At 41.5% G+C, this 15425-nt stretch overlaps 2 protein-coding genes and 1 long non-coding RNA gene across 7 annotated transcripts in view; 1 reads left to right on the forward strand and 2 right to left on the reverse strand.

Annotated features, from left to right (window-relative positions):
• Window positions 1–15425, reverse strand: part of hoxa3a (homeobox A3a) — a 39211-nt gene that overhangs the window by 3019 nt on the left and 20767 nt on the right. The window contains exons 2-4 of one of the 5 annotated variants that reach the window (XM_068333086.1): window positions 13947–14083; window positions 4480–4540; window positions 244–823 (exon numbers count right to left, since the gene is read on the reverse strand). In XM_068333086.1, coding sequence (XP_068189187.1) covers window positions 244–706 — 463 coding nt within the window. In that variant the 5' untranslated portion in view covers window positions 707–823; window positions 4480–4540; window positions 13947–14083. Of the gene's footprint in view, window positions 1–243; window positions 824–2681; window positions 3052–4479; window positions 5224–5790; window positions 7392–13946; window positions 14084–15425 lie in introns of those variants that run through there. The other 4 variants (XM_068333085.1, XM_068333087.1, XM_068333084.1 and 1 more) reach the window with 4 other exon arrangements.
• Window positions 3127–7521, forward strand: LOC137607379 (uncharacterized). The gene is made up of 3 exons (XR_011037973.1): window positions 3127–3248; window positions 3492–3717; window positions 7385–7521. It is a non-coding gene; the product is annotated as an uncharacterized lncRNA (long non-coding RNA).
• On the reverse strand, window positions 10485–13109 carry hoxa4a (homeobox A4a). Its single transcript, XM_068333082.1, has 2 exons — window positions 12154–13109; window positions 10485–11610 (listed from the first exon to the last, which is right to left on the reverse strand). Exons 1-2 carry the CDS (start codon window positions 12569–12571, stop codon window positions 11282–11284), a joined length of 747 nt encoding a protein of 248 aa, XP_068189183.1. The 5' UTR covers window positions 12572–13109; the 3' UTR covers window positions 10485–11281.

Here is a 15425-nt window from a genome sequence, read left to right on the forward strand (position 1 = left end):
TGAACTTCTTACCCTTCAGGGAATGAAGTAATATTCACCTACATCTCAACTCTTACGTTATACCAAGCTACACATATTGTGTGTGTGTGTGTGTGTGTGTGTGTGTGTGTGTGTGTGTGTGTGTGTGTGTGTGTGTGTGTGTGTGTGTGTGTGTGTGTGTGTGTGTGTGTGTGTGTGTGTGTGTGTGTGTGTGTGTGTGTGTGTGTGTGTGTGTGTGTCTCAACATTAATGGTGTTTTGGTACCTGAGCTGGAGCTACTACAGGGTTTCTGCTTGGTGTTCTGTCGGGATTCCTTCATCCAGGGGAAGATCTGTTTGCCGCGGGCAGAGGAGGTCGGGGAGCCGTTCTTGGCACTGGGCTGGTTGGACCCGTTGCTCGCGTTTTGGCTGATAGCACCGGGGGATTGGGAGGAGGGGGGTGGGGCTGACACCGGCACCTGCGGTTGATTGCTTTCGGGATGAACCTTCGACTGTGCCGCCTGAATGGCTGTGGTCCTGTCACAGCTCTCCTCCATCTCCCCGGGCTTCTGCAGAGCCACGGAGCCGTCAGGAGACTGCAGGGAGCAGGCAGGTCGATGGTACTCACTTTCCACATGAGAGGCCCGGGGATATTGGACCTGATTGGCATCATAACTGAAGCCATTTGCGCTTTGATATGGGTAGCCACTGTAAATTGCGGAGCTGTCGTAGTAGGTTGCCTTTTGCATCTCGCCGTTTCCCAATATTTATTTCAGAAACTGACAGGGTCTTGACACCCTTGTAGAATAACATTGGCACCCCGTGGTCACGTGACGCCTCTCCGCCAATGGCCTCCTCGGGTGAACCTAGGGTTACAAGAAGCACTGTGAGGAGAAGAAATGGTGGCGATCCATCTTACTTTTCAATACAGACTTGACACTGGAGACTATGGAAGCAAGATAGGGCCAACAGTTCTGTAGACTATTACCGTTTACCTTATGGCTTACACAGGGCACAGAGGCGCACACTAACCTTGTATTACCATCTGTGCCAAACCACGTCAAAACAAAAACGTTTTCAAATGCATTTCGGATTGCCAAATCAGTTTCAGGTCCTAACAAGAAGCTGCGCAACATTCTTAAACTATGAGCTCTTTAACCGTGAAGCTGTATGTAGGATTACAGTTCGCGTAAAATCATAGCTGTGAATGGGTCCTGTTTGAAATGCTTATTATACCATGTTACCTACCATACAGGAAAATATTTTTGTGTTTTATTGTTTTTCTACTAGAAGGAGCTGTCATCGCCAAATGTCCTAGCTGGAAATGTTCAGCGTGTCACACATATTTTTTAAAACCATTTCGTCTATCGCTGTTTGTAAAAGCAAACAGAAATAGCGTCTTCCTTCAGTAACAGGATAGATCTCAACGCGCTCTGCTTTCCCGGCCACCTGGAGCAAAGCATTAACAACCGCATTCTGTTCATATTCTTTTCTGTTCTTGCTGCGAGATGAATGGGAGGGCCACGAGGAAAACCTGAAAAACCGGGCGAGAATCCGTGCTATGACCACAGTGTGAACTTTTCCTTGCAGGCCCGTAATAATGACTGCTGTCCATGCTGTCTGCGCGGCAGCCCGTCCCTGTGATGTATGGGGGTCAGTGGGCCGGGACGGCCTTCTCGGAATGAGCAAGCTCGGTAGTCAGGCGGACAGAAACGTAGGATAGCACAGCTTGAACGTGCTCCTATAGTCCCATAACTCATGCAAGTAACCGAGGGGATCGGCCCCTGAGAGCCTTTAAGTTATACCATGAGAGCGACACATCCACGGGTCTTTTTGTGGAATCTTGAAATGAATACTGAAATATATGGAAATACGTTATTTTGAATGTATTGAAGGGGGGGGGGGTTTAACCACTGTTATTGGCAAATAGAAAAATGTAATTAGAAAATATCAGTAATAAAAATAAGTATTCAGATAAAGAAGACGCAGAGAATAAGTATTATCGTTAAATGTGAGGGCGCCTTCATTTCCTCATGCATTCACCATTCGATACTGAAATCATTCGTTTTTCCCCAACATTCGCAATCAACACAGTAAAGGAGGTAGATTCCAAGACAAAATAAAATAAAAATAAGGGGTCCGAATTTCCAAAATCGTAACTGTGGAAGCGAACTGCGATGCCATGTGCGTAAAAGTAAAACGAGATCCCGGCAGTAACGATTATATTACTGTTGCAAAAATCTGCTATATTGTTGTAGTAGAGAAGAGTAAAGGCGTAAGCGCAATACTTTTTTTTTTTACTAGATGAAGCACAATATGAAACAATATGCAGGAAAGAAAAAAAACAACCTCTGGGTTTACTCAGCTGTGCATAACAGGGATCAAATCAGTATAAATGAGCTCTCAATGCAGCTAAACCGCAGAATGATAGAAGGTGTCTTCGCTATATCTGCACTCACGACGACCTGGAAGAGATATCAGAAAGCTGTGCGTATCTCCATGCGAGCCAACGCGCTCGTCATAAACAGTAGAAAAAGGGAGACAAATGACAGACTTGAGCTTTTCTAACGCCGTACAGCCTGCTCCGCGTTAGAGAAATCTGGCTGTCTGACTGTGTGTGAACTCTTCCTGAACCGAGATCTAAGTCGAACGGTGATAAATCACCGCACGACACACAAACTCAGCCATTTACAATTGAGAGAGCCTATTTCTGGCCCTGCTTACCTTATCCTCTGAATGCAGAGCACCGAGTGATATCTTCTCATTCAGCGACGAAATCGATCAAGGCAGTAATCCAGAGGAAAAAAAGTTTAAAGGCAGGGCTGGGAGGAGAAAAGCAGCAGCAGACTGCGCCCTGCCATACACCAGGCGTTAGCAGCCACAACAAAACAGGGAAGAGTCGAGAGCAACCTCTTTCCTTTCTTCCTTTTTCTTTTTTCTTAACTCGACGTGGATGGGTAAACCGAGATTACGAAAGCAGACGTGAGCAGTCGGGTCAGAGAGATAAGACTTATCTGGCCTTAAGATTGAATGTATCGTCAAGCTGTAAAGCAAAACCTAAGGCTCCATAGCAATATTAAAGTCAGCCAAGGCAATGCTGGACTATGTGATCCTTCACCAGTACCATGTAGACACCAGTGAACTGCCCCGAACCAGAGCGTCACCATAGACAAAAAATTATGCAAATAAGTAGCGCCTTTGGAAAGCCAGTTCAGATCAAGTGGCTGCCTCTCCTCCTCCCCCAACCAAATGAGGTAGCGTGTCTATTAAAAAAATGCATCGTTCCATATAGTAAGTCCATCCTTCAAGAGTTTTTAAAATGTTTTTGTTGTTATTTACCGCACTTGTCCTGCACAGGACTCATGGGCCCTGATTAGACGTGGAGTGAGTGGGTAATACAAAAGGACTATCAGCACGCTGCATTTTCATTTCCACGGAACATAAAAGGGCTTTTATCTATCGGTTTAATCATTAACCCGCACTTTTTTTTTTCCCCCCACATATGATTCTCAATCGTTTTCACACGAACGACAGGTATTCCACCGTCAGCATGAGGAACACAGCAGAATATTTCACCCACAGATCAGGAAGCACAACAAGCTCGGAGCAAAAACCAGTTCTTCGATGCATTAAAATGGGAAAACCTCACCAGGAGAAGAATGTGGGGAAAATTGGAAGTTTTCTATACTCAAGGCAAAGCGGAGGACAAGCGAGGAGCAGGGCAGATGAGACCCGGCGACATGGGGAATCCCTCCGCATGGTAACGTTGGCTTTTGCGGACATAAGGAAGAATAAACAATAAATAATCATAAAAATGTGTGCTCCCTCCGTCTTACCGTTTTAGAGTCCTATTGTGAGTTTCAGGCGGGGGCAAAATTCATAAAAGATTAGAGGACAGCGTGGGAGGAAGAGTGGGACAAAAATTCAGGCGTGAGGATTTTTTTTTTTAGCCAACTCAGGGGGATTTTTTTTTTTCCCCTCAAACCAGAGAATTCACTTTGTATAATTATTTACTTCTTTGTGTTCGCCTGAAATGCTGATTCGTCTATCTCTTTAAATTGACGCTGAGGAAAGGGTTAAATGTCAGAGAGGTTGGCGGTGCATCATAGTGTCATGAACAATAGGAAGAGAGCAAAAAAATATTTAAAATTAGACGGCAGAAAATTTTGTAAAATCTATTTTTAAACATCGCTGCAGTTAAATTTCGTAGCGACAAGCAGATTTTTTTTTATTTTTTTTTAACAGAAAGTAGTTTTTGAAAGCAGCGAGGCACCGCTCCAAGAGCTGCGATTCCCCTCGTCATTTTTATAGTGACAAATTACACCACAAAGACAAGTGAAAGAGAAGGAATTATTGCTCTCGGGCTGGTCGTATCGCTGCTACAAGGAAATGTACAAGCCATTAGCTGCTTCTATATCCCTTCGAGTGCTTTGGTGGGCGTGTGTGGTACTTATTAGAAATTGAATAAGGATATCATCATCCAGCATTCATAAAACAAATCAATAAAGATATATGGACTTACCGAAGGCAGTTCAAGGTGTCTCGGAGACCGCGAGATGGCCTGAATTTACTTGGTTGGATTTCTGCAATGAGGAATAAACACTTTGAATGTCTCAAAGGATAATTGAAAAGGTCTCGCTTCGTATATTAAATCTTTAAGTGATAACTTTCATTGTAAGTAGGCGATTCTTGTATAGTTATGCAATTTTATTGTTGGAAATAAGCTTGTAATGTGTGATTATTCATGCATGTGTTCAAGGCTGCATTAAATAAGCGTTAAGAAGGAAATATGGACAAAATTACACATTTTTTTTTCAGTACAATTACTTGAATATTTAGAGTTTAAAGCTGAATGAAAGTCGACATGTTGAAGAAATCCCTCCATAGCTTCATATAATTATAACAGAAGATTTTACATGAAAATTGAAATAGAATTATGTTCATCCTCACGAAATCTAAACTCCTCGGTGGTTGTAAAGGAATCCACCTAAATAAAACAGCCAATATCAGAATATAACATTATGTTCATATATTGCGGAATATCATTGTCATATTTTGATGACATAAAAATCGAGTAATATGCATTTTTTTCCTCTGCTGTATTTTCCTCCATAACCGGATCGAAGAGTCATTAGCTCTGGCGCACCATCTTCCCCAAGTCCCCGCGCCCATAAATCAAACCGGAGCGCCGTGACCTCAGCGCGGCCGAGCGGTCCTGCATGGCACTCCGTCTTCCATTATATGCTCGTTTCCCCGACGGAGAGACCCAACGCCACCACTTTCCCCCGCTTTTTATGGAGCACGTCTTGATGTATCATTTACGCACAAAAAAACCCAAAAAAAAGCCACGTAAATATACGAGATGTTTGGTTGTATAGGACCGGATGCACCTCGGAGCCTCCGCGCGCTGTCCGGGTATTTAAAAGAGGTCTATTATCCCATTTTAAATGGTTGCTTTATTTACAAACTATTCTTGGCCTGTTTATCGAAATATGTGCTGACGCAACTGAAGAAATGATTTACCCTTAACGGCTGTATCCCAAATTTAGGCTGAAACTTAAAATAAATTTGATGAAACGTTTAGTCTAAGAGGCATAAAATTGAGCTATGCCTGAATTCTAATGGCCTAAATAAATAACTCCCACTGTTATATTAATATGTTAACGTGTCTCCTGATTTACTGTGATTATTCTAAGACAAGCAGTCGTGTGAATATATGGGTCTTTTGATACTTGCCTATTTCTCGCCCTGCAAAAAACCCTGGACCCCTTTTACTGACCTCTGCCTCGCGCAGCAATAACTCACGACAGTAATGAACAATCGGCGGAAATACCTCAAAATAAAATCCATCCTTCCAGAGCTGTCATTCGGTCCGCGTGGAAAACATATCCGTCCGTGACAGCAGAATGGTATACATCCACAAACTCGGGATCCTCCTTTTCTTTTCAGCCTGCTTCTTTCTTTTCTTTGCTTCGATAAACAAAACTACAAAGCCCGGACTCCCCTCATGGAAAGTGGGGTAACCCACATATAATCAGCATTATATGTCTAGAACGGGGCTCCGGTTTTTCTTCCCCATGCCATAACATCGCGCAGTATTATGCGCCCCGCTCACGTGACGCAACGTCAACCTAAATCCCCTTTATTTGAGCCCGTGAATCATTAATGGAGGCAGTCATTGCCCCTGAGGAGAAACGGATCGGTTTGGAGGGAGAAAAAAGAGGGCTATGTGACACTGCAATGTATCTGGCAGAGGAGCAAGCCTCTCGCAGAGAAGCAGCTTTTCCACGTGTCGCCCATTCAGAGGGAAATACTGTTCTGTCAGGTTTAAAGTGCCATATATTTGGTGCCTGTTAGCGGCTGAAAGAGCTAATCCTGCTGTATTATGCTGAGTCGCAGCTTCAGCTCTGAGCCAAGTTAAAAACCAGAATGCTTTGCACTGCAGTGTGATAATTCGCACTATGTGAGATGGAGATGGCTTTCCATACAAAACACCATTTATGGTGGCATAATGAATACACATCACTCTAGCAAACCACTTATCCCCTTTCTTTACAACACAGCCAAGAATTTACTCAACATCGCCCCCCACGTCCTCCTTCCCACAGTTTGGTTGTAGTACCACTTAGTCAGTTTCTGGTTCTCCATCAGCAAAAGCCAGCATGCTTCATGGGCAAATCGTGGGGGGAAAAGAGTAACTGTTACCTGTCCTACATAGAGAGAATGTGGATCCTGGTGGTCGTGAGAGGTGCGTGTCAGTCAGTAAGCTGTAAGTGGAGGTGAAGTAACCAAAGAGTGGCTGCGCGACCCCACTGATCACTACATGGACCCCCATTCGACCTACATGTGCTCAGGCGTTTCCTCTGACCAGCTGAGTAAAGCTGTAGGTTTGCGTAAAGGGAGCGCTTCTTGATTAAAAAAAAATATATATATTAAAATATATATTTATTTTGTCCTATCTTAATCGTGCACCACGTGCGTAAATGGTAGATATCTATAGCTGCTACTCCACGTATCTTAGTCGAATAGTCGCCCGGAAGAGATTCGCTCATCTCGGCACCATTTGGCGCTTGTTTTCCGTCAACACCGAGGCAGCAGGCGTGGAAAAATCCCAACACAACTATTAATCATTCGGGGCGGACATAGACAGCATCCCACTCCCACACCAGCCTTTGTCCTCTTAAACTACAAGTTGAACGGTAAACTTTAAAAGACAGGAACTGAAGCAGACCAGCTCTTATTAATTCACCTTCAACACTTGAGAAACTGGAGAGGAGGAATATTAATGATCTGGGTTGAAATATTGTTTTACGCACAGGTTTTAGACACATGAGTGTGAAAAGACGACAATTCCTCTTTTGTTAAATGGAATGTTTGTGTATAGTCAGTGTTATTTTTATGCTGTCTTCGTTTTTCTTCAAAAACAGATTGGGAGCTGTCAACAGGATTTTAAGACTCAACATGACACAAGAATCTCTTTGCCTATCTTCACCTGAACTCACTCTGGTGGCGCAGAGTCGATCTGGAAGGTATTTTGGAAACCAAAGGGCCTCAGTTCGTACCCTTCTTTTTTCCTACTTTTTTTTTTTTTTGTTATACATTTTTCCTTTTTCACTTTCCCTCTGCTCAAACGCATGAATTGATTGGTTACGTTTTACATCTCAACAGTGGTAGCCTATAATAAATGTTCCTGAGTTATTTACACAAATCGTTATCACTGTCAGCGAAAAGGAGTTAGAGGCGCAGACCTCTGGATGTTGGCCAGACAGCGGTCCATATCTTCCCACAATGTTGACACTCGGAGTTCTCAAGAGCCAGGCTTGGGTTACCGGTGCGCACTTCCGAAGATAACTCTTTCTGAGGTTTACACCGTCCAACATCAAGGCTAATGGGAAATTCAACGCTCAGACGGACTCGAAGCCATTTCTCATAGAAGCAACCGGACTGGAAGAACGTCGTTATTTGTGTGTAGGTGGTTGAAATAAAGCTAATTGAATTTACATATTGACCTTGATTATGGCTCTTCATTATGATGCTGCTACGTAATAGGCTTTTATGTCAGTTATATATTGAAGGTAAGTTTAAAAAAATAGGTGGAGAAGAACAAGAAGAAGAAGAAGGAGAACAACAACAACAACAACAACAACAACAACATCAACATCAACATCAACATCAACATCAACATCAACATCAACATCAACAACAACAACCAATAATAATAATAATAATAATAATAATAATAATAATAATTATTATTATTATTATTATTATTATTATTATTATTATTATTATTATTATTATTATTATAGGTATAATAAGTATAATAATTATAATAATTATAATAATGATGAAATTAAAAACAGACCAAACATTGTCGTGTACCCCGAGGACCTCGTTAATGTGTAACCTGTGTATACACTGATCATTGTGTTCACTGTCATTCAAACCTTTTTAAGCAACAGATAATTCGTTTGCACTGTGAGGTTTCTGTAAATATCTATGCATTAGATAAAGGAAAACCTTTATCTAATTCAAAGCAAAGCATTAAAAAGTGATACATAATGTCCTTATCTGTATATAAATAAACTGTTTGTCTTTATAATTAATTTCACAATAAAGTGATTGCATAACTTCATTCCGAAAAGACTCAGCTACTTACATGTTATTACATCTTCTCAAGTTACTTTTGTTGCATCCAACTGCATTTTAATACATTTGACTGATATTTATCCTTAAAAATCGTTTATTGACAACGTGGATGTAGAATTCCGTCCTAAAAATTTAACACATTGTCTTTTTTAGCGTTTAAAATATATTTTATTCACATTTTGAAAAAGAAAATTGCTATTTATTAAGTAATAAATATATTTTAAGTGGACTAAAATGTTATGTGAGATATTAGCAATCCTTGATTCTATACATTAATGTAGAGCTACAAATCAACCAATCATTAGGTCTACTTGATCAGTAAAATTGCTCCACAATAAAATGACACAAATTCCATTTCTGGGCTATTTCCTACATAGCTGTATCAGATCTAAACAAAGAACACAAGAAATAGTCAAATCTACTCACAGGTCACAACGGTCTGTTCGAGTTTGTCAGGGCAGGAGAGATCTGACTCGTATCCTGCAGAGAATCACTTCAAATGAAAATAAGGCAGATTTTCAGATCTATTTCTGACCCCGGGGCATTCATTATTAAGTAAGTCACGTGAAGGAGCGAATTAAAATTTCAGAACATTGGAAGTGACCTCTATCCGAAAATTAAATGACTTGAGATCTATAATTTAACTGGTTGGATGTCTTTGAGTCTGCGCAAAAATTGGTGTCAATCATCCTCATCGCCATCTTCTTCCACAGTGAGCGCTGCACAGTCCTGTTATAGGATTATTGTTCTATGCACAAATGATCATGGAAAATGGTACAAAAATTATTGATAAGGTTATATATCTGTAAAATAAAGTCCACATTGACTTACACACGCAACGACTTGAGCTGAGTTGTTTTATTAATAAACTACTGAGGAGCTGTCTCTGGGAATAATTTCACACCGTTGTTGTTTTTGCGCTGTCTCTAAGTAAATCTTAAAGAAAAGAAAAGCTCAGGGAGGTCTCAACACTGATGTATGGTCTGAACATTGTGTGTGTCGAAAGGTCAGGGGTCAGAAGAAGTGCTCTGAGTCAGTGATTGGCCAGAACCGGTCGTGTCCCTTGGTTGAACTCTCTATTGTTTGGATGTAGCAGGTAATGACCAACACTCACACTCTTGTGCACTGAGGTTGGCTGAACTCCTCTAATGGTGGGAGAGAACAATATCTGTGATCGGATACATTTAACACTTAGGGTTTAGTTTTATTCCCGTGCCAAAGCTCGCAATGCTTAAGCAGCTGATATCTGCTTCCACCACATTTCATCTTCATCCACGAAAATACCCGTGACATGCGCATTTTACGGATTAGAATTTCAGTCATCTTAGCGTTCAACGACACATAGGGATCAGAACAAGATTTGAGTGATGTTTGAGATAAAAGGCAAGCTTAGTTTTAAATAAATTACACATGTTAAACAGCCGAAAAACTGTTTCAGTGTTTGGAAATCATTACTGGAGAAGGAAATACTCAAGATTTGAGCGCTGACAAAACGAAACTGTATCCTCCTCTTGAAAATATCATCACATTTTGCAAATTGATTTTTATTTGACCCATGTAAAGTTTAAAATACCAGTAAATTTTAATCATAGTGAGATGCAGTAGAATTTAAAGTGTTCGCCCATCTTTACGCACGCATGAAAAAGAAACTAAATTAAATATTCAAATGATTAAAATATGCCATTAAAGAAAATAAAATCCAAATTCTAAAATGAAAAATGTATCACGAAATAAATACACGATACACAAATTAGGGATGTTAATTGACAAGGAGGCAACTAGATGCATTTAGTGCGGTAATTTGCGTTTGTACCTGACATGTCGCGTCAAATCAAATCCGACTTTACGGTGAGAAAATATCCAAAAGCCGAGTCAGCCTTATAAGTGAAGAACATATTTATTTCACAAAGACAGATTGAGCCTATGCTATAGCCTACATCACATCAGTCATTACTGAGACAACACATACCAATATTCACAGTTTATAACACAACACAGAATGGGACGGACTGCCACAAATAAAACTAGACTTTACAACACCTACAAACAAAATTCTACCAGACGAGATTCTTTGCTTATTGTGCCTTCATTATGATTTGCCTATGTACATTAAATGTGAAAGTCACCTGGACTACATTCAACAGTAAACCAACCCACTCAAACACACGAACTACACTCTTACTCTGACTGACGCCATTCCTCTATAACAGCCGTCTAACAGGCATCTAGAGTCTCGCTAAATATCTTTCAAGTATATTAGAACTTTCCGTGAAAAATAAAAAAATAAAAAAAATAATGAAAGTGAGTATAAAGGAAATTACTTTAAACTCAATCTTACATCACTCCATTTAAACTGTAATAATAAAGATTTTGATCCTATAGTCCTGTGTCTGAATGTGCGTTATCCTTCTTTCATGACAATAAACGAATATATAAACACTTCAGTAGCCGTCGTGGCGAATAAAAGTGAATTTCAAGCTTATATGAGGAGGGTGAGGACGGAGGAGGGGGGGAAATGGTACAAAGGACGTGACAGGGGCCCAATGGCAGAGGCAATGGAAAAAGAGAGAGAACACCTTATGTGAAAATACTGAGGATCGGTCCATCAGAATCCACTTGTGTTATTTGCCATCTCAGTCTGGATTAGGTTTTTTATGGGTGGGGTCGTTCAAGCACTATAGACCCACGGTGCACGGCGTGGGGACAAGCTGCTGGCCTGTTTTTATCTGCTGTTGCTGGGCCCCCGAGACTGAGGATGAGGCCGAGCTGGAAGAGCGGATCTTGGTGTTGGGAAGCTTGTGTTCTTTCTTCCATTTCATCCTCCTGTTCTGAAACCAGATCTTGACCTGGCGCTCAGACAGACACATGGTGTGCGCAATCTCCACCCGTCTGCGCCGGGTCAGGTACCGGTTGAAGTGAAACTCCTTCTCCAGCTCCAGAGCCTGCTGGCGGGTGTAGGCAGTGCGGGACCTCTTTGGCACTCCTCCATTGTAAGCGGGATTGACTGGATGAGGAGGGGAAAAAAGCCATACAGAGGCAAGCAAGCAGGTGTTACTGCAGGATGGTAGCGTTTTAATCCCAAAGCCATTTAGTCCATCTATTTGGATAAATGTCAAGGTTGAAAACTGTAACACATTTCTGAGTTTGGTTGGGGAATCACATGCGCCCTGTTTGTTTTTATCACTGTGTCGCGTTATAGACGTGACCTTAGTGTTGGAGATGCTGAGTGCGCAAACATTCGCATCCAGGGAGAGATTAAAAAAAAAAAAATTAGAAATGATTAACAAAACAGCGGGGCTGGATATTACAGTTTGGCTCGGCTCCATGAGGTGGAGGTACTTTGGTTTAAAAAGCAACAAAGGCACATGGCCCCGACAGACAAAACAGAAGCAATAAAATTTACGAGGGTCCTTAATTACAGACCCTGCTGCTCGATAGTCGTAAATTGCCGTTGTAAGGGCTGCTACTAGTGCTGCTTCAATGGGCTTCCGTGTGTTCCAGCGGTTGTTTCTCAGTGTTCTGCTATTTAACCGTGACGATAACTCACCGTTGCTAACGTGGACCTTTTTCATCCAAGGATAGACCACCGGCTCCTTGCCCTTCGCTACCCCGGGATATACCTCATTGGCGAGGCTGCAGTCTTTGCTGGCATTTGCCCCTGCGCCACCGTCCGGGGCCGCGGCGACGCGAGGACCGTGGCTCTGTGGAACCGGTTGCGGTTGCGCGTGGTGACCATCGCCGTAATCATCGAGTCCAGGAGCGGCGACGTTACCGTAATCGTAGCCCGATTCTGTGTAGTTTGACCTCGAGTAGGATGGCTCGTTGTGATGGGGGAAGCCAGTATCTTTTTGCCGCTCGTAGTAATCACCGGGGTTGGAAATGTATCCGCTCTGCTGATATTCGTCGCATGGAGGAAAGGAAGGCTCGATATAGTTGGAGTTTATCAAGTAGGAACTCATGGTCATTAATTTGTGAAGTGCAACAATACTAATTTTTATCGCGCTGTCGTTTTTCTGATCTCCACAAAACCCTCCTACTCCCTGTCAAATGTACAAAGTTGCCTGGTCACGTGTGAAGCGCCACCAATCACCGCGTGTCCTGTGGGCATCATGTAAACAGGAACCAATGGAAAGCATGGCACTGGTACCACCAACGCCGCTCGTATTGGCTTACGTTGGTGTTTTCCTTATTAAATCACGGTATATAAAGAAAACCCAATCAACTAAGTTGTTTACTGCATCGGACCAAACTTATGTGGGTGAGGCTTTCTAACAGGCAAAAAAAAAAAAAAAAAAAAATCCATCTCCTTATGAAATTCAAGCCTCAGGAGAAAATAAAGGTTATCACAAACAAAAGATTATTTCTATTAGTGACTTTAATGCGTTTTCTGCACAATAAAATGTGTTTAAACCATTTTGAGCTGCAAACAGTGAAACAAAACATCACATCAACACAACAACGCAAATCAATTTGCTGTGTTTCAACCTAAAAATGAGCTTTTAAATGGCCGAATACGGAAAATGTTCTCTTGGAAACACTGACAAGCCGTGGCTCCACGGACATACAAGCCTGCGTAAAGCACATGCATCAGTAAAGCTGGATTATACCCGTTTGTGACACACACACACACACACACACACACACACACACACACACACACACACACACACACACACACACACACACACACACACACACACACACACACACATACACACAAAAATACAACACAGAACGCTCCTCTCTGCAGTGTGAATCCACAACACCTTTCATATTTTCATTTCTTCGTTCAATATTTTCAGAACACTCAGTATGAATCTGTTTTTCCATCTGTTTTGCCCAATGGTGCCATATTAAACTTATATGACACTGATCTCACGGTCATCAATTCAACCTGCTTCAACTAACCAAGCACTGGACAAACATTTACAGGACACGTATTTCGCATTAGAACACCAACAAAGCATGTTAATTACAACCATTATGAACAATTTATAATAAAAAATATTCTGGATTCTCTCCAGACAACACAAACAACGATATAACAGAACTTTGGAGTTCTGTGTAATAGTTCACACAAATGGATTCTATAAAAATCTGCATTGTTCCAGGAGTGGCATCACTTTACCGTCATCAACACCGCAACAAAAACATCAAAATAAGGTTACTGAAACTAATGTACAACAATAATACTAATATATGAGGTGCAGTGTCTTATTTGACGGGAATAAATAAAGTGTAACCTTGGGTATTATCATTTTAAAATGTTACATATTTATATACAGTGCAAATTTGTTTAAGACATTATTTTCGCAAATTATGAAATATAAAGGGTCTGACCGTGCTTCTCGGAATCTGCCATCACGTCCTGCTGATGTTGCCTCTTCATGTCCGAGATGTCCCACTGTATCTGTGTCCGCGGAAGATGCAGCATCTCCTCACAAAGCGGTTCCACACTGTCCACGTCAACAAGGCCTCTGCGTGGAGAAACAAGAGGCCAAACTTCGGAAATATTGAAAGCTTTCTCCCCCCCCTCTTTTTTCTTCTTCTTTTTTGTCCCCCTCACGGCCCCCCACCCACCCGCCTCCCATTCTATTCGCTCCTCCAAACAGAGATAACTTCTGCCTGACCCAAAAGTGACACCGTTTCCATTTTGTTTCTGATTAATCTTGTCCATTGACAGTCTTTGTTAAACAACAAGGCGCGACCTTTTTTCCAAAGAGGCGACATTTTCATATCTGTTAGACGCAGTGACCTGGGGTTCACCCCGGACTTGGACTTCAGCGGGGTCCGTTCAACACTGAGGAGTTAGGAGAGCACTTAGCTTGGGTCATCACCCAGGTGCCCCCCCACCCCACCCCAACCCAACCCTCCTAAGGGATTATTTTTTAAGAATGTGCAAAAGATTTCTAACTCTAGAAAAATAAAAACCAGTTGAACACCTTCTGCGAGAAAGTGAGTTTTTAAAAATAATAATAACAATAATAATGATAATAAAAATCAAATGAAAATATCAATACACATTATGTATGTTTTCTCTGAACCTCTAATTTATGGGGTATTTTTTGGTGGGGGGGGGTTTGATGAAAGCAAACAGGTGTACTATATTCTCTACTCTTAAAACAGACTTATTATATGTCATGAGGAGGAGCTGCTATATGTGCCTGTCTAACTCATTTTAAATGGCACCTGACGTATTTTCCGTCACTTATCTGCTGAATCCGTATGACCGAGAGGCAACCTCAGAGGCAATATGTCAAAAATAATGCGAGCAGTAAGACAGCTTCACTTGATATCTAAATTTACAACCTACTATCGCTAATCAAGGGTCTTTTTGTACATATGGACCAATCAGGTTGACTATTTGCATCTCTTTATACAATTTACTTGTTGCTGCAAACTTTTTCTTTTTCTTACATTATTATGAATCTTCAAAAATCCTATTCAGCCCTGCAAAACAGATATTTTTAGATAACGGTTCCGGGAGCACTTCTCTTATCTAGTCCTCAGGCCGGGAGGATGCTGCTGTTCGTTTATATTCATTTCAGTATCTGGAAATGTCTGGAATGCAACGAGCACGGAGGAGCTGCTGATCCTTCTGTTGACCAGTAAAATCAGCTAGAAAGCAATGTTGCACTACAGCTTGTGTTTTAGTAATTTCCCGTGATATTTATACAGATTTTTTTGCTTCTAATGTGAATAAAACCGTTACAGACACTTGCTAGATATGTTTAATTCTAGCACAAAAATAGAGCCAGATCGCGGTGTTCCCTTTCAGAGCATATACTGTGAAGTGAAGGTCTATTTAAGCAGTATACA

The sequence above is a fragment of the Antennarius striatus genome, chromosome 14 (genome assembly GCF_040054535.1).
Source record: "Antennarius striatus isolate MH-2024 chromosome 14, ASM4005453v1, whole genome shotgun sequence".
NCBI lineage: Eukaryota > Metazoa > Chordata > Actinopteri > Lophiiformes > Antennariidae > Antennarius > Antennarius striatus.

Bases quoted from the DNA above. Each gene is read 5' to 3' on its own strand.
- hoxa4a (XM_068333082.1), bottom strand. From the start codon at position 12,571: ATGACCATGAGTTCCTACTTGATAAACTCCAACTATATCGAGCCTTCC. The intron at 11,611-12,153 runs GTGAGTTATCGT...CTCCTCATCCAG, and splicing joins AAAGGTCCACGTTAGCAACG to TCAATCCCGCTTACAATGGA.